Source organism: Leguminivora glycinivorella, chromosome 7 (genome assembly GCF_023078275.1).
Source record: "Leguminivora glycinivorella isolate SPB_JAAS2020 chromosome 7, LegGlyc_1.1, whole genome shotgun sequence".
NCBI classification, from domain to species: domain Eukaryota; kingdom Metazoa; phylum Arthropoda; class Insecta; order Lepidoptera; family Tortricidae; genus Leguminivora; species Leguminivora glycinivorella.
The window spans coordinates 21,576,934-21,601,599 of record NC_062977.1 but is presented as its reverse complement, the minus strand read 5'-3'; the positions used below and the strand labels follow the sequence as shown (position 1 = coordinate 21,601,599).

Sequence of the window (24,666 nt, the reverse complement as noted above, 5' to 3'; positions counted from 1 at the left end):
ATAAAAAAAGCACTAACGAGGAACAAGCGATGTGTTAGAAGCAATGAGGTAATTTTTTTCGTTGTCTTAAGCAGAGGTTTATATCTAGTGATTAATAATCAAAAAATACAAAACTTGCTCGGATAAAAATACAAAATACATAGAAAAGGGTAATAAAGCAATAACGGAAATTAAAAAGTGCGAAAATTAGAATGAAGCGAACGCACTGCTTCTGAACGCACCGCCAGCCGTCAGCTGATATGTGTCACTTTGACGTTCCGTGCTTTGACGTACATGTGACGTCTCGTGAGTTTTCATTACGAAACAAACATGCTATAAAATGAGTTTTCTATGGAATTCTCCAGCGCAGGCCGTGCGGCGGGCGGCCCTACGAGTTCGCAACTAGTAAATATTCAATATGATAACAGAACGTTTCGTGTGAATAACTAAGAAAGCAAAGGTAAGACCCAAACTTACTTGTAAATATTTTGCGGCATTCTTGGCATATTTCAGCAAAAACGTGCATGATTTCGCGCATTTCTGATATTATGTCATACCGTAGTGCAGAGATCAAAGATCGGGCTTTTGGGGAAAATGCGGTGTTTCGTCTATTTTTGTAACTGAAAAACACCTGATTATAAAAATATTTGGGGACCTTTTGTTATAAAACGACAACGACGTCGATTTCTTACTTGCGGCGATAAACAGAGTAGATAATTCTATTCGCTTTTATTATTTAGGAAAATAGGTGCTTATAGAATATAACCTGCCTGTGATAGACTAATAAAAATAGTATAGATTTTACTTATTATAAACTAAGTACGTACTTACACGTATAGACTGGATGTGTTTGTCGAATAACGATTTTATACATGTTGTGCCATGCGTTTTAACTGGATTTTTTGCTAAAATTTGCTATTAACATGATTTTGTCTGAAACTGGAATTTTTTTTAATCTTACATTTTTTTATCCTAAAACTTTTTTTAAATAATCTTTTTTTCAGTTTCAGATAAACTCTTCTAAGACAAACGATGAATTTGGCAAACATTACAGTTATGGCAAACAAAAATCTCCAGTCCTAACCTAACAGTATTACGTTAAAACCGCTGTCCGTATTTCAATATGGATTTCGTGGTGGGAGGTATAGCGGGTGTGGGCGCCGCTATCTTTAGTAACCCGTTTGACGTGGTGAAGACCCGTATGCAGTTGCAAGGGGAGCTTCGGGCGCGGAGCCAGCATGCAGTGCACTATAAGAATATACCGCATGCGATGTACACTATTGTGAAACATGACGGAGTGACTGCATTACAGAAGGGTCTTGTGCCGGCTTTGTGGTTCCAATTAGTGGTTAACGGTGTCAGGTAAGTTAGGTTGTTTTAGTTTTGTATGTGTTATTAGATTTGTTTTTTCATCTGTAATATGAATTTTTTCATCTGTAATAAAAACAGTAAAAATATTTTTTTGTTGGATTATGTATCATTCCATTATTTCTATCAAATCACATAATATTTACATCTCACTCAGCTTACTCTAAATACAAAAACTAAATTTTTCAGGTTAGGCATATACCAACAAGCCGACAACCAAGGTTTGCTCCGCGATGAGAAAAACAACACAAAGTTCACTAACAGTTTAGTAATGGGTGCTTTTGCGGGCATGGTTGGAGCGTTCTTCGGCAGCCCGCTGCAGCTGGTTAAAACGCAGCTAATGTCTTATTCTTCGGAGAAGATAGCCGTTGGCACACAACATGCTCATTCGGGCATGACATATGCGATGAGTAAAATTTATAAGAAGAATGGTTTGGGGGGACTATGGAGAGGCGCTCATGGTATGATGATAAGGAACTCCATAGGATCAGCAACGCAGATTGCTTCTTATGCTGTGTAAGTATTTTTTAGTCTTTTTATGTTTATTTTTTTTTTGTGAAACTTCTGATGCAACTTCCAACTGACAGCGTTAAACGTTCAACAATCAGTGCTGCCAACTCAAATTTCGAAATACCTCAAATACCCTTTTCTATACTTTGTCAAACAAGGCTGTCAGTAAATAAGAACAAAGAAAACTATATGCATCCTTTTCTTTACGGTGCTATAGAAAAGGATACCTATAGTTTTCTTTGTTCTTATTTACTGACAGACTTGTTTGACAAAATATATTTTATTTCCGCAGTACGAAGTTTCATTTCTTCCGTGTGGAGGGACTCCACACTATTTTTTTAAGTGACGTGTCGTATTGTCAGAAATAACTATAGAACACTAGATCAACTAGATGTATATAATTAGCTTCCTACTTAGATAATGATAAGTGTCATGATGTAGTATTTTGCCTATCTTATCATGTTATGCCAATCAAATGCTATTGTCTAATGTTTATCTTTTTATACTTCAAATACATCATCATTTTTTATGATATACATATGTATGTATACTTTCTTCAGGCTATTTCTGTTAGTAGAGTAAGCTGCAAGTCTAAAAAATGAGTTATATTCCCATAGAAAATTTAAATTTCGCGCCTTTCTCTACTGACAAGCTTTTCGACCGGCTATAGTTTGTTAGCCATACTTCTACACACATCGAGGATTTTTAATATTGTGCACATGTTTTGAAGGCAAAAAGGATCATATTTTGAAACAGTTATTTAATTTCAGGTGTAAAGAATGGATGGACGACAACGATATGTTTCAACAGTCGAAGTATTTATCTGCATTCGTCGCCAGCAACATAGGGGCGGTTGTTAAAACTATCGCTTTGACTCCCATGGACGTGATCATGACGAGATTATACAACCAAGGTAATTTCAACCTTACTTTATTTGTACTCCTATTAGTATGAGCAAAGAGGATCGAGTATTATAGAGAGTTACTGTCGAAGTAAAATGTGTAATCACAGAGCATAGACTGCCATCTCTCCAGTCTCCACACTAGCTTAAAACTTTTAAATCTCAGTTTTGACAATTTGGCCCATATTCTTAGCTTGATATGTGTTAAATGTCAAATGTTAATATTAGCGCCATCTAGTCGAGCGTCCCCAAAGGTGTAACGCCATTTAGACCACCGTACCTTTTTCTATATGGTTCTGAGGTACATTTTTTCTTAGACTGTAGCTGTCTATACGGAGCTACATATGGATGCTGATTCGCAATAATGGTATAACACACAGATGTCATATAAACCATAGATCAAGCAAACGTATCTACTTAGCGTGTCAAATGAACTCAGTGAAATCCACTGAGTTGTCCGTCTTTAATCGCAGCTTGCAGCTTTCGGGCGTCAATTTTTGTAAGTTGAAGTCAACAAAAACATTAAAAATGCCTCGTTACATGATATTTAATTGCAACAACATAAAACTTATCAACACTCAAGGGCCTGAGACATATTTAAAATCACAGGCAAGTAACAACTTCAGTAACAAAATCTGACACGCTCGGCCGCCATACAAATAAATGAACTCGTTTCTTCTATCTAAATCTAATTGGTATAACACATGAATTTTGCAATAAAATGGCAATTTTAATCGTCAAAGTTTTGAGTTGACATCTTATTGCAAAATGCATGTGGGATGACACATTATTGCGTATCAGCATCCATGTCTCTGTCATCAGTAAACTTACGCAAATAATTTATCAATCTTTTCTTATTTCAGCCGTCGACGTAAACGGTCAAGGCCTCCTCTACAGCGGCATATCAGACTGTGCCAAAAAGATCACCAAGACCGAAGGTCTCCTAGCCTTTTACAAGGGCATGGGGCCCTCCTACCTCCGCCAGGCGCCCCACACCGTCCTACTACTTGTCTTCTGGGACATGCTGAAGGATTTACAGAAGAGTTTTGAGATGGAGAAGGCGTGATGATGATGATGATTGGTTTGGTATGTCTTTGACTGATGTGATATTGGAAATTTTTGTGACTTGTGATGTGAAAATTTCTCATATTTCTGTGTGAGAATTGAAAGATTTCAGTTTGCAAACTTTTCGAAAATTTCACATCGGTAATAGGCTAGTTTTCTATTAGTCAAATCAGCTCCTGTTTAAGAACTGTCAAAACGATTTTCTAATATGGAATCACTATGAAATACTGAGGAGTGACGTCAAGGTTATTTACTTTATATCTTTCTCTTTCACTTATTAAATAGATATTATGTTTAAACATAACTACTGTCCATGTTTTTCTTCTAATTATGTGGTGCTTTATTTCGTGCACTGCATAAAATATTTTAAGTACAGGAAACTAGCCTATTGTAGGTATTACCGGTATTTGGGTTGTTATTTTATTAGTTAAGTATCTAATTTATATACGTAAAACTCAATTTGATCTGTTCCTAGTCAATTGATAATTACAAGACACTGAGGCAGTTGTTTTATAGAAAAGTACGACCTAAGATTTGATTGGCATTTCCACGTGAAAGGTAGGTACTTTTCTACCTACCTTCAGTTCAATTTTCAATATTTTATTATTGTTTTAAAGATGACGAATAAAACATTATTGTCAATTTTTTTCTATAAAATAATTGCTACCCATAAAAAGTTACATTCAGTATGCGAAAGATTAAAAAATAGATGTAAGATTTACTTTTTTACTAAGTAGGTTATGTTATCTACGACCCATGTGATTCAAGCGTTTTTTTATCTAGCAAGTTTTTTTATCTAATAGGAATTGTATTAATGCAATTAATAGGTTACCGTGTTTAATCATGCCTCTTTTGTATACGAACCTACATTTCATATTGGTATTAAGATATTTTCAATTGTTTCAATGCGATAACTGAGTCGCAAGATATTTTCGGTCTTTTTTATTGGAAAAAGAAGAGTAAATATTATTATATGAGTGTGTTATGACGGTTTGCGGTAGAGGCTGCCACCTTGTGGCATAAATTAGAGTTAATAATTTGATAATTGACATTTATAATTTAAAAAATTTTTAAACATTTACCCTTTTCCCACTAACGTATTTCTGCGGCACTAATGTCTTCGGCACATTATCATTATTACTACGGCGAGGTTAGGAGGAAGGTTAGAAGACCTTAAAGTCCTTACAGACGGTCGTACCAGATCTCGAAACATCACCTTTTTTTATTTGACTGATTATTACGACGTCCTTGATTGACGTATAACGTACCACCACTCAATCGAACAGGCTTCGGGCCTTCGGGTCTCCATTCGGTACGCCTGTCTGTGAGCACTATAAAGTTCAAGCACATAATCTGCCATTCAAATAAACAGACCTAGGATAACAGTATTTCTTACTTCCTCTGGATAATCAATCAGTATAAAGTAAATATCGCATATGATTATAATAATAGCCAAATGTACCCCTTACAATATTACTTTAAAGTTAAGTTTAAATATAAGACGACAGTTTAAAATATTCAAATAATGATCGAATGGAGTTAGTTTATATCATTAACATTATTATAAAACCACCCAATGAAACAATAGAGTATTAATATGTAACCGAAGTATTTTACCAAATAATATATTTGCAATATTAAACGTAATTTCTTATAGATATTTTCTTCAAAGTAACAATTATACGAGATAGTACGGACACCGTCAAATACGAGTATATGGAAGCGGTCCAGGTACTCCAGGTTAGTGATGTGCAAGTTGCAGAAACTTTCCAAAAAAATCTTAAATTTTTTGAAAAATTCACGAAACTTTCACGAAAAATAAAGGGAATTTAAATTTATGAAATGGAAAGTTTCCATCCGTACAATTGTCCATACAAAGTATGGAAAGTTTCCGAAGTTTTCCTATGTGAAAATTTCAGAATTTTGGGAACTTTCCGTCGGCACATCAGTACTCCAGGTGCTCTAAAACATCTATCAACCCACTCTAACGCCGTGTCTTGCGTGGGCGACGGTCGCGCGACCGTCGCCGTCGCGTCTCATCGCATCGTCTACTTCCATATCGATAAGGTTTGATTTCGTATGCGTCGCATCGCCGTCGCGCGACCGTCGCCCACGCAAGCCACGGCGTAACGCGCATTGACCAAATGACCATGAAGACGAGTTCCGATTCGATATTTGTGTAGCTTAACTTCAAACCTGGGTAAATCCATTCTACTTTGAGGTTGAATATATAAAAAATATAATATGATCTGAAAGATAATAAACTTATACCCAGTTTTGAAGTTAAGCGACACATTTGTAGATTTTGTAGGTCTTAGCTGCTCCGATGCATCTGATAGTGACTAGTGACTACACGACTTGCAATAGTAATTTATGTGACTACTACATAACGAAAGGCATTATAATACAAGTGTTTATGGAACGAGGTATGTTTTATAAAACCGTCACATGTGTATTAAATTCTACTACAATATTATAAGTAAATTACCAAAGTCAAATACCAAACTATAGTATAGATAGGTACCGTAACTTTATGACTTGCCATAGATATTATAGAAAACAATTGATATTATATATAGTATTGATGAAAATCTTAGCGCAAAAATTTGCTGTAAGACAGTTCTTAATCAGAAAAAAATCACATTTAGCTTCTAAAGTAAGGCTTGAAGCCCAGTGATCATTTGCCTTTGGTACTTAAGAAATAAGGCTTATATGCCAACAATAATATTAGTTAAGCCGTTCGTGGACTACGTCGAATACACTCACTGGCATAAATAAGTGGTGATTTCTTCTTTTAATCATTTGACAACTTCGTACTAGTATGACATTTTCACTGTCGCTTTTCGGTGAAGGAAAAACATCGTGAGGAAACCGGACTAATTCCAATAAGGCCTAGTTACCCTTCGGGTTGAAAGGTCAGACGGCAGTCGCTTTCGTAAAACTACGCCCATGAGCTGTGGCAAATGCCGGGATAACGCAAGGAAGAAGAGTACTCGTATGACATTTCAAACAAGATGTGATGTAATGTGATGTGTGATGTGACAAGGTACAGAAATCATCACTTATTTATGCCGGTGACTGTACAGTAGAAAGTCGTCTATAGACGTCTGATGTCCGCGAACGTGTTATTACTACTCGTAGATTCTAGACAATAATTATTTTATCATTATTAGAATAACGAAATACTTTTTAGGTAAGATCTTGTTAAGACGATCTTCTTAATTCTGTGTTGTATTTTTTATTTATTTAAGCTATTTCCTTAGCATTTTTGCGATTGACATTTTCCCAATTTATATAGATAATTCATATTACAAACGGGACTTGCGTAAGGCCTGAGTGCACGCCCATATTAGGCGTGCAGCGTGGCGGGGCGTGCGGCGTGCATGTCAAACAATTGAAGCTCATACAAGTGCCCTGAGTCGACGCTGCATAGCGTGCAAACGGGCGAGCCCTTATTAGCACACCTCGGACACTGGCGATCAAATATATGAAAGAGGCGCGTTCCTAGCACACAGTCTAAGCTCGTGTAGGTGAACGCGTACTATGCTTGTATGAGTGAGATATGACAGGTCGACTGTTCGCATTTTTGACAGGCGGTAACTGTGAGGTAACCGAGAGGGGGTGGGCGACACTTTCAGCGGGGAGCGGGAGTGGCCATACTGTACGATAGTACTCTTTATTATACTGTGCCCTTAGTTATAAACGATTAAGTCCCGTTTGCAATTTTTATTATTTTCATAATTATTCCTTTCGAAATTCGTAGTTTTGACGCATTATAATGCCAAATGCTTGAAATACCTACCAAATAGATAAAAATGTAAACGGGAAGCATGGTCGCGCGATAGACGATAAAATAGCCCGTCCCTATCGCACTATTTGTAAGTGCGATAGGGACGGCCTGATATTTTATCGTCTATCGCGCGACCATGCTTCCCGTGCTGATATTAAAATATGTAACCATATTAATCCTTAACAGAGATCACAGTATTAATTTGCCATACCAAAGTAAGAATTATTATAACTAACTATTAATATTGGGGGACACCTCACACAGATCACCATAGCCCCAAACTAAGCAAAGCTTATACAGTCACCGGTCACCGGCATAAATAAGTGATGATTTCTGTACCTTGTCGCTTTTAATCGTTCAACAACAGGCGACATGCCTCCTAGTCAAATCAGCTTCTTTTTAAGAACTGTCAAAACGAATTTGAACGACTTGCTAATATGGAATTTATATGAATTTAAATTGAGTGACGTCACTGTCAACTCAGTTACTTTATATATTTCTACCTGACTTATTAAATAGAAATTGGATTTAAAAATAACTTCTGTCCATGTTTTTCTTATGATTATCTGATGCCTTATTTCGTACATGGTATAAAATATTTTATTTTAACTTCAGTCAAGTTCCCTATTTCGTAAGACATTTCAAACAAGACGTTAATGTGACAAGGTATAGAAATCATCACTTATTTATGCCAGTGACTGTACTCGGTGACGGCGAGGCGACTATATACGTACTTATGAATATTCAGCATTTAACTTTATTCTAGATATAAATAAGGTCCTATTTTGTTTTATTTCGACGGCCACTTGCGGATATCAGTTGTTAATGCCGTCATATCTCTTATTTATGAACTCTAATAAGTCATTGGAATGATTCAAATATTGCTTAGCTTTTGAAATTATAGGACAATAAGTAGAATGAGATTTTTTTGTTTTTTCTAGTTATAAATATAATTGTTATTATACCAAACTTATTTATAAATGATTATTATGCAATAAGTTTTATATTTATTCGTGACCCTTTTACTGCGTATGCTCACATCTGACGTAACATTTTAGGCGCTAAGCTTAAAAACACAATAAAAATGTAAAATGTTTTTTGTTATAGTTCCTCCGTTTGAAATTACGCATATTTTATTAGTTGTTTATAAATAAAATGTCATAGAATCATGTTCAAAAATGGTAAATTGTTACTTGAAGATGTTATATTAGAATTGATGATAATTTTAAACTTATCTATTTAAAGTTTGTGAATCTGCGTAGAAATCTCATTATACCTCTAAATAATGCCATATTTCTACAGCTACATTTTATAGTTAGTGCCTTTTAGTATGTATTTTACTATTGTTGAAATAATTTATTGAATAAATTACTGCTGACATTATTATTTTTATTTTATTGATACCCCGACGTATTTTGTTACTTTGTCACAGCATAAATAACTAAATAAATAAATATTGGGGACACCTTACACAGATCAACTTAGCCCCAAACTAAGCAAAGCTTGTACTATGTGTGCTAAGCGACGTTACACATACTTAAATAGATAAATACATACTTATATACATAGAAACCATCCATGACTCAGGAACAAATATCTGTGCTCATCACACAAATAAATGCCCTTACCGGGATTCGAACCCAGGACCGCGGCTTAGCAGGCAGGGCCACTACCGACTGAGCCAGACCGGTCGACGTAAATAAATAATAAAGAGTACCTACTATCGTATAGTATGGCCACTCCCGTGCTTTGGTACAAGATTACTTTATAATTATGTACTCGTAAAATAGACAGATAAACAGATTTAGTCATATGAAAGTTTCTATCTTGACATATACATATTATTTGTGCCGTTTGTATATCCGAGGTCCTTATAGAGAGAGTACGTCGTAGACGTCGCATCGGACCGGTAGATGGCGCCATCGTTCGTTGTAAGTCGCTCCGGCGTCACACCGCCGCGATGTTGGTAGTCCCGTTTTTCCCCACCTGCAACACAAGGCTCCCCGCGCCCCGACCCGCCACCAGCCACCCTCATTGTTTCGTCGAACGCCGAAGTGACCGGTTGTCGCGTATTCCGTTCGAACATTTTTACAGCATGGTGTCTCGAAATTAATCTTTTAGTTTCTATTTCTGGTCAAACCAGAGTTATTCGTGTTTTTATTTAAAAAAGTGGCTTATAACGTTTCGGAATTATGAAATTTTTCAATTTCATCCGTCAATTCTTTCTTCCCTTTTAATTTACGCTCGTTCGTCTTGAATAATGAGATATATTATGCCTCGCTAGCGATCATTATTCGTCTTTCGAGGTTCTCACTATAGAAATGAACGAGCGGTGCTTTATGATTCTACCCACTTTTTTGTAAGAAAGTTCCATGCTGCAAAAATCGTTACCGTTAATCAGTTTTCTTTTTAAACTATTCGCATTTCCGAGACTAAAGTAGGAAGTGTTATCCGCGTATTAAAAGTTTCGCGCTAGAATATAAGCGGTAACGTAGGTAAGTTGCTCCGCCTGGGACCACGTGCTCCGGGGACCACGTGCTTCGCGACCGCGGGCTGCGCGACCTGCGGGCTGCGGCGGCGGCGGCGGCGGAGGGCGCGGTGGAGGAATACCGCGCTCCGAGGAGGTTTGAATTTCTCCGACGAATGGGTGAGCAGATTCATATTATTTTAGAAAGAACATGTTCGGTTTCCGATTCGGTGCGGAGGCCCCAAGCCACGTGTCGGCGCCGAAACTTACTGTAGCGCTGCGATAGCGCCGCTGACCGCGGCAGTGTTGTCCGCCGCGTCGGCGCCGCCGAGGTTGCGTAGAAGTTGCCTCCTCGTTAACGATGGCCATCTCTGCGGTGCCGCCGAACAACGTTGTGGCCGCCGCATAGGCGCCGCGTGCGACGCTGTAAGTATGTCTGCTGCTGCCCCGACGCGAGCGCCGTGCCGTTAGTGATCAGTCGTCAATACGCAGGCTACCAGCGCGGCCACCTTCTGCCCCCGCCACAACGCCGCGAGCCTGCTGAAGCTGTCCACCAATATCGCTGGCCGCCACGCTTATGCTGGCGCCTCGATGGTGATGCAGCGCGCTCATCTGCCGTGACAACGCCGCGATCCTGCTGAAGCTGTCCACCAGTATCGCTGGCCGCCACGCTTATGCTGGCGCCTCGATGGTGATGCAGAGCGTTCGTCTGCCGTGACAACGCCGCGATCCTGCTGAAGCTGTCCACCAGTATCGCTGGCCGCCACGCTTATGCTGGCGCCTCGATGGTGATGCAGAGCGTGCGTCTGCCTTGACAACGCCGCGAGCCTGCTGAAGCTGTCCACCAATATCGCTGGCCGCCACGCTTATGCTGGCGCCTCGATGGTGATGCAGAGCGTTCGTCTGCCGTGACAACGCCGCGATCCTGCTGAAGCTGTCCACCAGTATCGCTGGCCGCCACGCTTATGCTGGCGCCTCGATGGTGATGCAGAGCGTGCGTCTGCCTTGACAACGCCGCGATCCTGCTGAAGCTGTCCACCAATATCGCTGGCCGCCACGCTTATGCTGGCGCCTCGATGGTGATGCAGAGCGTTCGTCTGCCGTGACAACGCCGCGATCCTGCTGACTGTCCACCTGCTGTAGCTGTCCACCAGTATCGCTGGCCGCCACGCTTATGCTGGCGCCTCGATGGTGATGCAGAGCGTTCGTCTGCCGTGACAACGCCGCGATCCTGCTGACTGTCCACCTGCTGTAGCTGTCCACCAGTATCGCTGGCCGCCACGCTTATGCTGGCGCCTTGATGGTGATGCAGCGAGCTCATCTGCCATGACAACGCCGCAAGCTACTTGAAGTTTTCCACCGGTGTCGACGGCCGACACGCTGATGCTGGCGCCTTGATGTCGCCTCGATCGCACGAGGTAAGATTGCAGACGCGGCGACCTTCATCGCGCCACCGAGCGCAATACTGCGGCTGCCGCGAAGGCGTCGCTAATTTTCCTGCCGCGTTTGCCGTGACGACGCCGCGAACTCTGTTGATGCTGTTCACCGATGTAGCTGACTGCCACGCTGGCGCCGGTGCCTCCCGCGCTGACGGCGGCGACCTCGAGAGGGCCACTGAGCACGATACTGCGTGACGCGACAGGGCATCGAGACGCCTTTCGAGCTGACGACGGCCGTCTCAATCTCACCGCCGAACATAACAGCGTCTGCTGCAGTGACAAGCTGGTAAGATTGCTGATGTGGGCCCTTGGTGCTGCTAGCCGCCACGCTGATAACGCCCGTCGCGCCTAAGATGTCACGCTCACCGCGAACACTGTCTTCACCTACAATGGTGCTACGACCACGACTATCCAGGCTCCGTCTGCTACGGTATCGCTGCTGACCAGGCTGATACTACCCTCCAATGTGACGCCGGGCGCCGCTATCAGCTGACATCCCGTACACTATGGTATCCACTCTTCTCTTTCCAGTTCCCGTGAAGTACGACAGTATTTACACTCTATTTTGACCAAGGACTCCTCCGTCGCCGAAGTGAGAACAGATAAATTCTAAAGATGCTACGTCCTAACGTGGTTTGGACACCCATAGTTGAACGAGGTAAGACGTCAATAACCGGACGAGGAGCCGCACTGCTGCGAGGGTGTCCTGACGATGTTCGCGAGCTATCTAATCGGAGAGGCGCCTCGCGAGACGACCCTGTGATTCCTGTACATCGCTCATTGTGTAGGTCAAAAACATCGTAAAGGTTTGCGAAATAAAAAAAAAATCTCTTTCAGAATGTCCAGATCTGAATTCGAGCCAGCGTCCTGCATCCTGAGCGTGCGTCTGTTTACCGGGTGGACACCAAAACCGATCGGTAATCTGGCCGCGGGGGTTCCAAGTACACGACGATTTCCCGGAGGCTTGTGGCGCCCACTGTCCATTCGAGAGATTAACTTATTCGCCGAGCCTCTAATAAACAAATTGGGAAAAATAAACCCGCTTCGCCTTAGTGAACTTGAGATTCCAGCTCAAAGCGAAAGGGGCCAGGAACTCAGGAGGACTTCAGTAGTTATCATCTGGCTCGACTATACTGAATTAATATAGTGCTTGATTCGATCGTTGAACCTGATTTCATCAATTTCACAACTTTCGTAGTCTACAGAGGAAGGTTGCACCGCTGCAGTTTCCAGCATTACCTCGTACAGCTGCCGATAGCTGTAGGCCAATCGCCCCTGTTTTGCTTGCATCTGCAGCCCGATAAGACCTTCAATAATCGGAACATTGTACGAAGTAAAGCTCTTCCGATGGAAAATAATCTTCAACAGGCGGTGGCGCTAGCGACTGAAGTGACATGCAGCCGGATTAAGGTTCGCATAGCACTATATGCTATGCACAGTTCGGTTGTATGTTATGTTATGCTGTACGATGGCAGGATTACATCTCTTCTGTTACGAGTAACTACGACAGTAACTGCTGACTCCAACAGACTGTCGTACGAGGTCAGTATGCACCCCCTGGGAGCCAAGTAAGTGACCTTCGGTGACCTCGCCTTCTTCTGCTTCGCCCGTCATCGTACCTCTTCGTCTGCGAGAGCCCTGCATTACGTCGTACAACGGTACGTATTAAGCCTCCGCCACACATAGCGCTAACGCTACGCTATCAGCGCGCTGAATGCGCGTGCATTCCGCTCGCGTCCCGCGCGCGTTGCGCTCGCAATCAGCGCTCGTTAGTTCCCGCTAGCGCCCACTGGGCGCAACGCCAGCGTTTGTGCGGTGCACCGCCATTATTGCGCTCCGCCTACGCTCTTAAAGCGCGCATGTGTGGCGGTGTTTTAATTCACCCCTTGACCTGCTACCACGACGTGTTCAGCAACCACCAGCGATGCGACACGGACGTCTCCACCTCTCAGTCTACTCTGTCGACCTTCATTGCACGAAGTAGAAATCCGTCGCATCGGGTTTTGGATTAGGTAATGGATTACCCTAAGAGTCAATGACTGACTTGAAGAAATCGACTGATACCTCCGTCCAGTGTAGTAGCAATCGACAGCGCTCGTACTTTTCATCTTCTAGGCTAGTTTTACCGAGCGATCGGTATCCTCAAATGCCCTCACTAAAAAGAGTTCAGAGTTCAGGAGTCTCGCTTGCAACCGCGCTCGCTTGACGCGAAATAGTCTGATCGAAAAAACCAGTATTGTAACAAATAGCCCTTGGGCGCGTGAGTGATGACCTTTTTCTGTGTTTGATATGGACGTAAGACGTTGGACTTTAAATAGTCATATCAAAGCTAATATTGATTTAGATAATTTTTACGAAGGGTTGACAAAAGCAGTATCAATTACGTTACCCTGCTACAGTACATATAGTTACACTACTTTTACAGTTAATTTCCACACTTTGTGTCTGAAATTGGGTTTATAACCTGATAAAATAACGTGTCTGTTAATAATAATAGTGTATCTAAGGTTTTTGTATCTTGTTCAAGTCAGCCTCGCCTACATCTTTTTTGGTTTTGATCTGCGATGTATAATAATGTCATTTCTCTAACTATTCGCTGACTAAAGCTAAACGTCATCACGAAAATCTCTTTAGGCGTTTCTGGCACCGAGATATTCGCGGATCGAAGGCTATTTCGACTGATACATCTGTCAAATCGGTTCAACAACTGATTCACTTATTTTTCTATGCTATGCCAATAGGGCTACCAAAGGCTTGCGCGCCAGCTGACTCGCCACCAGGAGATAATAAACAGGTCTCTATAAGGACCTCGGATATACAAACGGCACAAATAATATAATAATTTTACCTTCCAATAAAATTGTTATTATTTTGCCTGGTATATCCGAGGTCTGAGTGATGCCTTCCTGGTAGGCTTAATATACCGTCGGCACTTCTCCTCAACAATGAGGGTGGCTGGTGGCGGGTCGGGGCGCGGGGAGCCTTGTGTTGCAGGTGGGGAAAAACGGGACTACCAACATCGCGGCGGTGTGACGCCGGAGCGACTTACAACGAACGATGGCGCCATCTACCGGTCCGATGCGACGTCTACGACGTACTCTCTCTATAAGGACCTCGGATATACCAGGCAAAATAATAACAATTTTATTGGAAGGTAAAATTATTATATTTTACCCATTTGCCTACGCACCTCGTAAGGCCCACCATAGTTAGATTTTCCATTTTGAATTTGAACCTTGTTCTATAAGTAAATTGGTAAGATTTTCGTTTGTTTCAAAAAGCAATGTAACAAGGAAATTTCTACTTTATTTGGTTCATGAAAGATTCAAATTCGTTTGCAACAACTATGTACATTGTATTGTACATTAGGCCTTACGAGGTTAATAATTAATTCGAAAATACATTCCTAATCAATTTTTATGAAAAATTTACATCTGGATTTTGCATCGTGTTACTGACTGGCAAATATGGTAACTTGTTCATTATCGGTAACATCATAAATTAAATATAACAAGATCATACCATCCCATACATTAAAATGCGACCGCCTACGAACGCGCTTACATTCCACCACACATAGATGGCGCCCTTATACCCCTGTTACATTGCTGCTATACCGCTTTTAAAGCACTATGTACCCTTAAGGCTGTCTAATTTGTGCCCATTTAAGAGTATTAAGGGCTGTATTAGCTATTATAGAGCTTTTACATAGCTCTTGTACCTTTAGTACAGCCTAAAGCGTTAAAAAAATGCCTTTATTCAGCTGTTATACAGCAAATGTGTGTTACTTGGGCTGTGATTTTAAATATGTCTCGGGCCCTTGAGTGTTCATAATTTTTATGTTGTTTCAATGAAATATCACGTAACGAGGCATGTTTAGTGTTATTGTTGACTTCAACTTACAAAAATTGACGCCCGAATGCTGCAAGCTGCGATTAAAAATGGACAACTCAGTGGAATTTACTGAGTTCATTTGACACGCTAGGTAGATACGTTTGCTCAAAGAGGATCGAGTATTATAGAGAGTTACTGTCAAAGTAAAATGTGTAATCACAGTGCATAGACTGCCATCTCTCGACACAAGCTTAAAACTTTTGAACCTCAGTTTTGACAATTTGGCCCATATTGTTAGCTTGATATGTGTTAAAATGTCAAATATGAATATTAGCGCCATCTAGTCGAGCGTTCCCCAAAGGTGTAAACGCCATCTTGGCCACCGTACCTTTTCCTGTGTGACTTTGAGTTACGTTTTTTTCTTAGACTTTATCCGTCTATACGGAGTTACATATGTCTTTGGTTTGCTTGATCTATGACGTGTACTAACAATTTTTTTACTTTTAAATCCCTAGATGGCGCTAGCACGTGACGCTACCGACATGCTAATGGGCGGTACGTCCGCCATGTTTGCTACCATCTTCACCAACCCCATAGAGGTTGTGAAAACCCGACTTCAACTCCAAGGGGAGTTGAAAGCTAAAGGACATGAAATACACTACAAAAGTGTGCCTCATGGGCTGTTTGTTATTGCGAAAAACGAGGGTTTTGGATCGCTACAGAGAGGTTTAAGCGCGATGCTTGGATTCCAGTTTTTCCTTAATACTTTTAGGTAAGTTAAGTTGGTATCTAGTTTGACATTCTTTTTTTCAACCCTATAGAAGCATTGAAGACACGACTCCATCTCCAAGGAGTTGAAAGCCAAACTTTTATTGCTGCAGTCAGCACAGTACAGTTACAAACTCCATAGTAGCGATGAGGGCCCTACTCTAGGGAGACACAGACAGACGCATTACGAGTAGGTAAGTATAATAGTTTATTGGTATTTAATCGTTCAAAATCAACGGCTGCTTAGTATACTCAATCTTGCTTCATATTTAAAAACATTTGAGTCGCCGTTGAAAACACAAATAGGTACTTATTTTTCCCCTCACTAGCTCGGAAACACGTGTTTTGTCCTTCAATACCAGCGGGTAAAAACGCATTTTATCCACTAGTGGGTAAAGTAATTTGACCTTCAATAAAGTCAAATTAACTGCTTTCAAATTGATAAAAGTAGGTGAATCTAGTAATAAAGATGATTTACCACCTGTGGAACTACTGGAAGCAGTGATATACTCTTTTTTTGCGTAGTAGTTTCCTCGCTATAATGAGGGAAAAGTTTTGTGTTACACTCGGGTGCAAATGTATTTTACTTCTCGTGTGTTAAAAAACTCGCAAGTTCAGGATTCTATTCTCGAACCACTCGCTTCGCTCGTGGTTCAACTATAGAATCCTTTCACTTGCTCGTTTTTCAATTCCACACTCGGCGTTAAAATACAACTTTGCCCCCTTGTATAACAAATAACTATTAAAGGCGTTCCCTGCGCCAATGACCTTCGATTTGAATCCATTGATATTATTATCGTTTCTAAAGCCTATCATATTAACAGCATCGTCTTTAAACAAAATAGTATCTCATAATTACTTCATACCTCATTGTTTCTGTGATATTTGGCTTCAAAGTTGAACAATTTTAAGGTCAAAAACTGTTTTTTGGTCATAACTTTTGTTTCAATTAGTTTAAAATTAAAATCTCTCTTGAATTTTTAAAAAATCCAAAATTAAATCTTAACATGTCGATTTTATGTAAGTAATTTAATTAAATTATAATAAAATTTCGATAAGTCTTTTTTTTTACCCTGCATGTTTAAAAAAATAAGTATTCATTTTTTTTTAAATATGACTCTTACGAATAAAGATGAAAGATTGAAGAACCAATGACCGTTAGGGCCAGTTGCTTCAACCCCATTTGACAGACACTTCATCGTCAAGCAGTAGACGTCTATGGAACTTCCCATGCAATAAAATTTAACGAACGCTTTAACGGTGACAGACGGTTTGATGCAACCGGCCCTTAGTCATATAATTCTGTTTCTGTAGTGCAAATTTAGGAGTTTCAACTCAAAATTTGTCAAAAATCGTTGAAAACCGTGTGGAGCCCCTTAAGCAAAAACTCATAATTCCAGATTAGGAGTGTTCCGGATATGCGAACGCCGTCGCCTTACTACAGATAACACAGGGCGAACGTCAATTCTCAAGGGCGCCGCGGCGGCTGGCGTCGGTGGCGCATTAGGATCCATCGCTGGCACGCCGTTCTTTTTAGTCAAGACTCGGTTACAAGCACAGGTATGATATAACATAGAATATTTATTAGAGAATGCCGTAATCTAACCAGGGTCAGATTGTTGCAACCTATGTAAACTACATATGTTCTATATCATAGATATTACCAAAGAGGATCGAGTATTATAGAGAGTTACTGTCAAAGTAAAATGTGTAATCACAGTGCATAGATTGCCATCTCTCGACACAAGCTTAAAACTTTTGAACCTCAGTTTTGACAATTTGGCCCATATTGTTAGCTTGATATGTGTTAAAACTTAAATTGTCAAATATTAATATTAGCGCCATCTAGCTGAGCGTCCCCCAAAGGTGTGACGCCATCTAGGCCACCTTTTTCTCTAGGGATTTGAGGTACGTTTTTTTTTAGACTTTATCCGTCTATACGGAGTTACATATGTCTTTGTTAATGTGTAGCTTTCGTTGTGATCAGGTCAAATTTAAAAGTCTACACTCCTTGATTATTAGCCGCCTTTACACAGACGCTCTATCGCGCGTGATTGCGCAATCGCGTATGAAAGAATGCGCGTGTAAAGACGACGGGAGGGGAAGGGAAAGAACGCGCGATTGCGTGCGCTGGAGCGGACGCGCAATCGCGTGGTTGAGGTTGTCTTTACACGTACGTTCATTCGCGCGCGCAAGATGGCGGACATACGCTCGTGGACTAAATAATTATTGGTTGAATTACTTGCTCTTTATAAATCGATACTATTAATAACAATTCACAATAATAACCAGTATATCGCGCACGATTAGCCTTTACACGCACGCTGTTTTCGTTCTCAAAAACTTCGACGCACAATCACGCGCGAAAGAACGTGAACCTTAAAAACCAACAACACGCAATCGCGCGCGATTGAGCGCACAGGCTTAAGCGCGCTATCCTGTACGCTCCGGGAACGCGCGATAGAGCGACTGTGTAAAGGCGGTTATTGGTTACAGGCTGCACAGACGATCTCCGTGGGCCATCAGCACCAGCATACCGGAACCTTTGAAGCACTACGCGATATTTATGCTAAGGAAGGCTTTAAAGGTATGTACTATGTAATTAAATTTGGATGTTCACATCATAATTCTTGACTTGTAAATTGTAAACTACATGGCATATTTGGAAAGCTCTAGTACAGTAAAAAAGCCAACTCGAATGTTTAAAACAAGTTATCAGTGTTATCACAGATGATATCTACAGGGAAAGATTCATAAGGTTTTGTAGTAGTGCAATTTATATTTCCTCACTTCTGACAAGCGTTTGTTAATAAAGATTTCCAACTATTTAGAATTATACAATATAAAAACTCATTTAAAAATCTGCATTACGTTCCAGGTTTATTCCGCGGCGTGCAACCCCAAATCCCCCGCGGTGCGGTTGGCAGCGCTTCCCAAATGGTGTCATTCTCTTACGCTAAAGAATGGCTAGTGGCTCACGGGTGGATGACCAACTCACCCATACTGCTGTCGTTTGCTGGAGCTAATCTGGGAGGGCTCGTCATGACAGCGTGCCTCAATCCATTCGATGTTGTTGCTACCCGACTTTCTAATCAACGTAAGTTCCTACAATAAGCGTATACATATCGTGTAAATATCGCCTGGTCCCCAGGGTCTAAGAGTGACAATGTCGTCACGAAAATTCGTTAGATAAGTAACAAGAAGTTTGATTATCGAACTGAAGAATGACATGATCTATTAGAAGGGCTATGAAAAAGTGAAAATCATAAATGTTAGGAACTACTAACTATTCCGTTTTTTCAGCTGTAGACGCAAACAATCGCGGCAAGCTATACTCCGGTATGATCGACTGCTTCTACAAGATGGTGCGTTCAGAAGGCGTCAGCTCGCTGTACAAAGGCACGGGGGCTAACTACATGAGGCTAGGGCCGCATACTGTTCTCCTATTAGTGTGTTGGGATCAGCTGAAGATTTTGGAAGATTATTTGAGGAGGTAGCCAAGTTCAGCAATCTATATCGCGGGTTGTCACATTTTGACCTTTATCGGGACAAGTTCAGTGGCTTATTTCACAGCAGTGACACTTTGCCGTTCATTGCCTGATACTTATCAAACCAGAAGAAATAGGCGCAGAATTGTCAATGGCACTATGGTTAAACAGCCCACAGACTGCCCAGCGGTCAAAAGTACAGTCAACCAATTGGAACCCTAGGCCACTGTAGAACTATGTCAGAGTGACGTTATAAATCAGATTGTAAGAAATACCTTACTTCTTGTCATTTTGACATGGTTGTAGAGTGGCTTGACTTGAATTGGTTGACTGTACCTTAGGGACTTGTTGGTATAGTAAGTAGTTTTGAGAATTATTAAAATATATAGCTACTTGTGATCATTAATTCTTAGAGTCGTCTTATTATATATACACGGGTTTTATACATTCATCAGGGTTTTAGATTTTAAGAGATTTTATTTTTATCAAACAAAATAACTAATCATACCTACATATATACCATATATATATATATATTGAAATCATTCCATATATAGATTAAAGATATATTAAATACCTCATAAGAGATGTCCATTTTATTTTTTACTATGTACAAAAATTTATATATTATTTTTAAAAATATTTATTCATTTCAAATTAAATACAATATATGTTATTTTTTATTATATAAACATTTTACTATAACTTATCAATAAACCATGATACCTCGGTTGTTGTTTTATTCGAAAATAACTCATAAATGTCTAACAATATAGAGTTGTGTTTCGAATGTAACGTTACTAATGTTTCATGGGAACTTAAAAAGCAAAATGAAACAAACATTATTTCAGCAAATATTTATTTTAATCGCATAAATTATTCGGCAATAATATATTATTTTAATTTTCATATTTTTACGATATTGTTTTGAAAACAGAAATATATAAGTACTACTTCTTTGTTTATTTAAGGGTTGAATCTATATCTTATTTAAAACAATTTGGCATATCTATCGTTAAACCTTAAAAATATCTTAATACTACATCCAGCTAGTTATAAAAAATCATCTAATTATAGATTAACATTATGCGTTTCAGAAACTTTTATAGATAATAATAATTCTACCTTTTTGCCAAAAAACGGCATGTATTAAAAAAAACGTTCTACAGATCTAAGCGACGGATTCATTGACGAGAAAATTGGTGTTACAGCATAATACGCTATTTTAACTATTTTTATAATATAATATGTAATACATAGTAATTAGTATAGAATTGGACGAGAAAAAAAATTGACCTCATAAGGTTATTTTAAGTATAAGGCATTTCTTTGGTGGCAAATACAGATGTAGTGCAACTTCAAACGTGGTTAAATCCATTCTGATATAAGGTTGATTACCTTTCAGATCAATATTATATTTTTTATATAATTAACCTTAAAGCAGAATGGATTTACCCAAGTTTCAAGTTAAGCGACACATTTCACAGACTGACTGAAATAGCCACGCTCGCTCGTTTCCATGAAAATACCAAGGAAAAACAGTTTGCACTAGATCTGTACATCCTTTCCATATCTTGGGCCCTTTCCGAATTGATTACTTCCACCTAACCTACACCTATTGCCATACGTTGGCACCTATTAGCCATATCCAAAAGTGTATTAACCCTTAACCACCTACCTCCCGTCTCACAGACACCTTCAAACTTAAAAATTTTAATATACCTAAAAGCGGGCGGCCGAGAAACGTCTAATCCTTGTACCTTCCCCCACCTGCCTCATAGGTCATCGCACGCGTTTAGTTTTGGTGAGTACATCTTTGCGCCAACCGTCCGTGAGACGGGTGGTAGGAGACTATGTAATTTTTCTTAGGGTCAGGAGACGGGTGGTAGGAGGTTACGTAATTATGGATTCTTATTTTCGTCACAACCGATTGATTTAGTAGTGCTGAAGAACGGTTGGAAACACGAAAAACCTGCTCTACTTGCGACCCGACGAAAAAACGCAGAACCCAATACATGTGCTTCGAATGCAAAAAACCAATTTGCCTTGAATGCTCCCACAAATTGTGCATTCACTGCCGCGAAAGACAGTAACAAGGTGGCCTGCAATTTTATTAAAATATTAGAATTTTCATTGTGATAACGTATTAATTAGTTTGGTTAATTAGTCAATAACAAAAAATAATTAGTTAGAGTTTTATAAAAAGTGATTTTTTAAGTTGATCTCATGTTACAAAGAACTTAAAGTTTTAAGACTGAAATTAAGGGCTGTTGATTCATGATATTAGAAGAAATATGTTATGTTAATTCTTTTTAATAATATTATTACATAAATAAATAATTGGACTTGTATATATTGTTGTTTTTATTACAAATAACCTATATGATCCATAATATTTAATATACCCATGAATCAAGTCAAGTCTCATAAAACAAAACTTGACAAAGCTTTGATGGCGCCATCTATGCCAACCTTTGATAGTTAACAACCCCTTTCGGCTATCAGCCTATGACAAAACATGGCACTATCTTCCGCTGAAATTTTCGGGACATAGGTATTCTTTTAGACATCTTATACAACCCATGAGCTAGATGAAATGAGCAATATTTTTTCGTTTAATTATAAATTATACTTGAGCTTTCAAACTGAATGAACACAAAATAGCATATAGTTAGTATTAGTGAGATTATTGTATCCTTAAAAGTATATTGTACTAAGAACAAAAAATTAAATATACAAGCAAAACCACACTGCGAGATAAAAAATCTGTTCGGAACAAAAAAATCAAATTCACACTAAACTTAAGTTTATACCATCCTTAAATTATTTAAAAAATAGACCGCTACTTTTTTCTGGAAATATTTTCTGAAGAAGATAGATAAGACTAGATTTGGAGTGTGATTTAATGAAAATTAAGTACTTAAAAATAATATTCGAGAATATATTAGCAGTTTCTTGTGATGAAATCGTCAGACGTCATCCAAAAACCAGGATCAATTGGAACCAAGTTATTAGAAAGATCTATGTATTTACTTAAAATAATAAAACAACGTAGTACTAAACTACACATATGCCCATTTATGGACATTGACAAAAAAAAGAAAATAAACTGACCAAATAACAATCAGAAAACATTTAAGTACATTATTGAAGTTAATTAGAGATAGAATAGTTCCCAATGTGTGTTATAAGTATTGAAATAAGCTCTGACCTCAAAGTATACACGGTGTGACATGAGGAAACCGAAAGATTTTAACTACGCATTTCTGAGGGCAAAATATAGATAAAAATAATGTTACACGCAGTCAAACAAATTTCGCAAAAAAAAAATATGCATTTTTTTTTAATGTATTTTCACATAAAAAGTAAATGTTATTCATAAAACTGGCACTTAAAATAATTGTTTTTTCTAAAAAAATATTTTTTGTAACGAGTCACTATAGTCACTAGTTACTTTTTGATATCTATCAACGAGGATAGTTAGATAATGTCCGATACCGGCATCGTCGCCATCAAAACAGCTTTTTGTTTTGACAAATATTAAGCAATTGTTTTTTTTTAAATGCTTATAACTCTGAAAGTAGGCGAAATCCAGAAAAGTTTATGACATTTTACTCTTCCAATATGATGTCCGAATACTCTGTTAAAATTATTCGGTTTCCTCATTTTACACCGTGGATAAATAGGTACTAGAGAGCGGACAAGCCGCGAACGTGTCGCAGTTAGCTAATTGAGCATACAGTTGTTGGTATGTGCGTGCGTATTACGACTCGCTGTTCGCATGTATCTAGTGTCACAGACCGTCACTACTTCTAAAAAAACTTGTATCTTCGTCTGTCAATGAAAAGAAAATTGTAGAAGTATGTATGGATTTATGGAATGCATATAGACTTACTGCGTTTTAACTTTGAGAAGCAGCGTGAGATACGAGATTTTTTCAAAGTAGTGATGCGTGTGTATTGCGCAATAGCCCAATAGGCTACTAGACTCTTATCTTTTTTGGCCCAATAAATGATTGTCTTCTGTAATATTTCACGTAAGAAACCAATCATTTTTTTTTATTTAATGTGTAAGATGACTACGTATTTTTAATTCGAAAATGTGAGTATTTTTTTTTTATTTTGGCCACCGAAAACGCTGTCGGCCGTGTAGTGACGTCATAGAATTCATGTCAAATCAATCACTGACATAATGACCTTTATGCCTCGTACTTAAAGTGTCAGAAAGTGTTGTTTTCGCACTGAATGACTTCATTCACAGAAAATCTATAGATGACATGGCTGATGTTGTTTTTGCCTGATTACGTAAAAGTATTCTTTAAAAATATTTTTTGCGGTTTATAACTCATTATAAAATATAGTGATACTTTTTTCGGTAATTTATACAGTAAGTAATAATATAAGACAAACTTTAAAAAAGGGTCAAGTAGCCTATAGGGGCGTCCATCTACAAGTGTGCGTGGATTCAAGAACTTGCGACATGCGTAGTCTATTACAAATCGCCTGGCATGTCTGGCCCCTTAGATAAATGGCATTTCTGCGACGCGAAACTAAATCGAAACGCCGCAGAAAGGTAGTCTAGCTCTGTCGCGCCAATACGCGAATTGTCGCCAACGGTATTTCCGGACCGATACGACCTTCAAACCTTCAAGAAAAGAGCGTACATCTTAAAGGCCGGCAACTCACCTCCAACACTTCTGGTGTTTCGGGTGTCCATAGGCGGCAGTGATCGCTTACCATCAGGCGACCTGTCTACCTGCCCATAAAAAAAACGCAAGAGCGATAGAGGTAAATAGCGACGAAAGAGTTATTATCGTGAGCGTTTCGTGAGCGTTTGTGCATACGGCTACGCACACAGATCTTCCTTCCTATACACCGTGTTTTTTTTTTATTTTATTTAAATTCGACACGTTGTTAGGTTCATTATCAGGAACCACCCTGTATATCAGTTTTGTATAAATTCGCAAAAAAAATTTTTTCATCGTTTTCATACATAATAAATGAATTAATCAGTGTGAGAGACCCTTAAGGATAACATTGAAGTTAGTGTCAAGTAAT

General features: G+C 39.3%; 1 protein-coding gene across 2 annotated transcripts; it reads left to right on the top strand.

Annotated features, from left to right (window-relative positions):
* Positions 1-224: 224 nt before the first annotated feature.
* On the top strand, positions 225-20,120 carry LOC125227839 (solute carrier family 25 member 35-like). 2 transcript variants are annotated; one of them, XM_048132207.1, is made up of 6 exons: positions 272-439; positions 15,869-16,125; positions 17,522-17,681; positions 18,618-18,708; positions 19,000-19,218; positions 19,425-20,120. In XM_048132207.1, the coding sequence occupies exons 2-6, from the start codon at positions 15,869-15,871 to the stop codon at positions 19,616-19,618; spliced, it is 921 nt and encodes a 306-aa protein (XP_047988164.1). In that variant the 5' UTR covers positions 272-439; the 3' UTR covers positions 19,619-20,120. The 2 variants fall into 2 exon arrangements, with proteins under 2 accessions (XP_047988166.1, XP_047988164.1); XM_048132209.1 differs by lacking the exons at positions 15,869-16,125; positions 17,522-17,681; positions 18,618-18,708; positions 19,000-19,218; positions 19,425-20,120 and adding exons at positions 984-1,341; positions 1,537-1,863; positions 2,628-2,770; positions 3,622-4,067 and having other exon boundaries at positions 225-439.
* Positions 20,121-24,666: the final 4,546 nt, after the last annotated feature.

Bases quoted from the DNA above. Each gene is read 5' to 3' on its own strand.
- LOC125227839 (XM_048132207.1), top strand. From the start codon at position 15,869: ATGGCGCTAGCACGTGACGCTACCGACATGCTAATGGGCGGTACGTCC. The intron at 16,126-17,521 runs GTAAGTTAAGTT...TCATAATTCCAG, and splicing joins TTTTTCCTTAATACTTTTAG to ATTAGGAGTGTTCCGGATAT. The intron at 18,709-18,999 runs GTATGTACTATG...ATTACGTTCCAG, and splicing joins TGCTAAGGAAGGCTTTAAAG to GTTTATTCCGCGGCGTGCAA.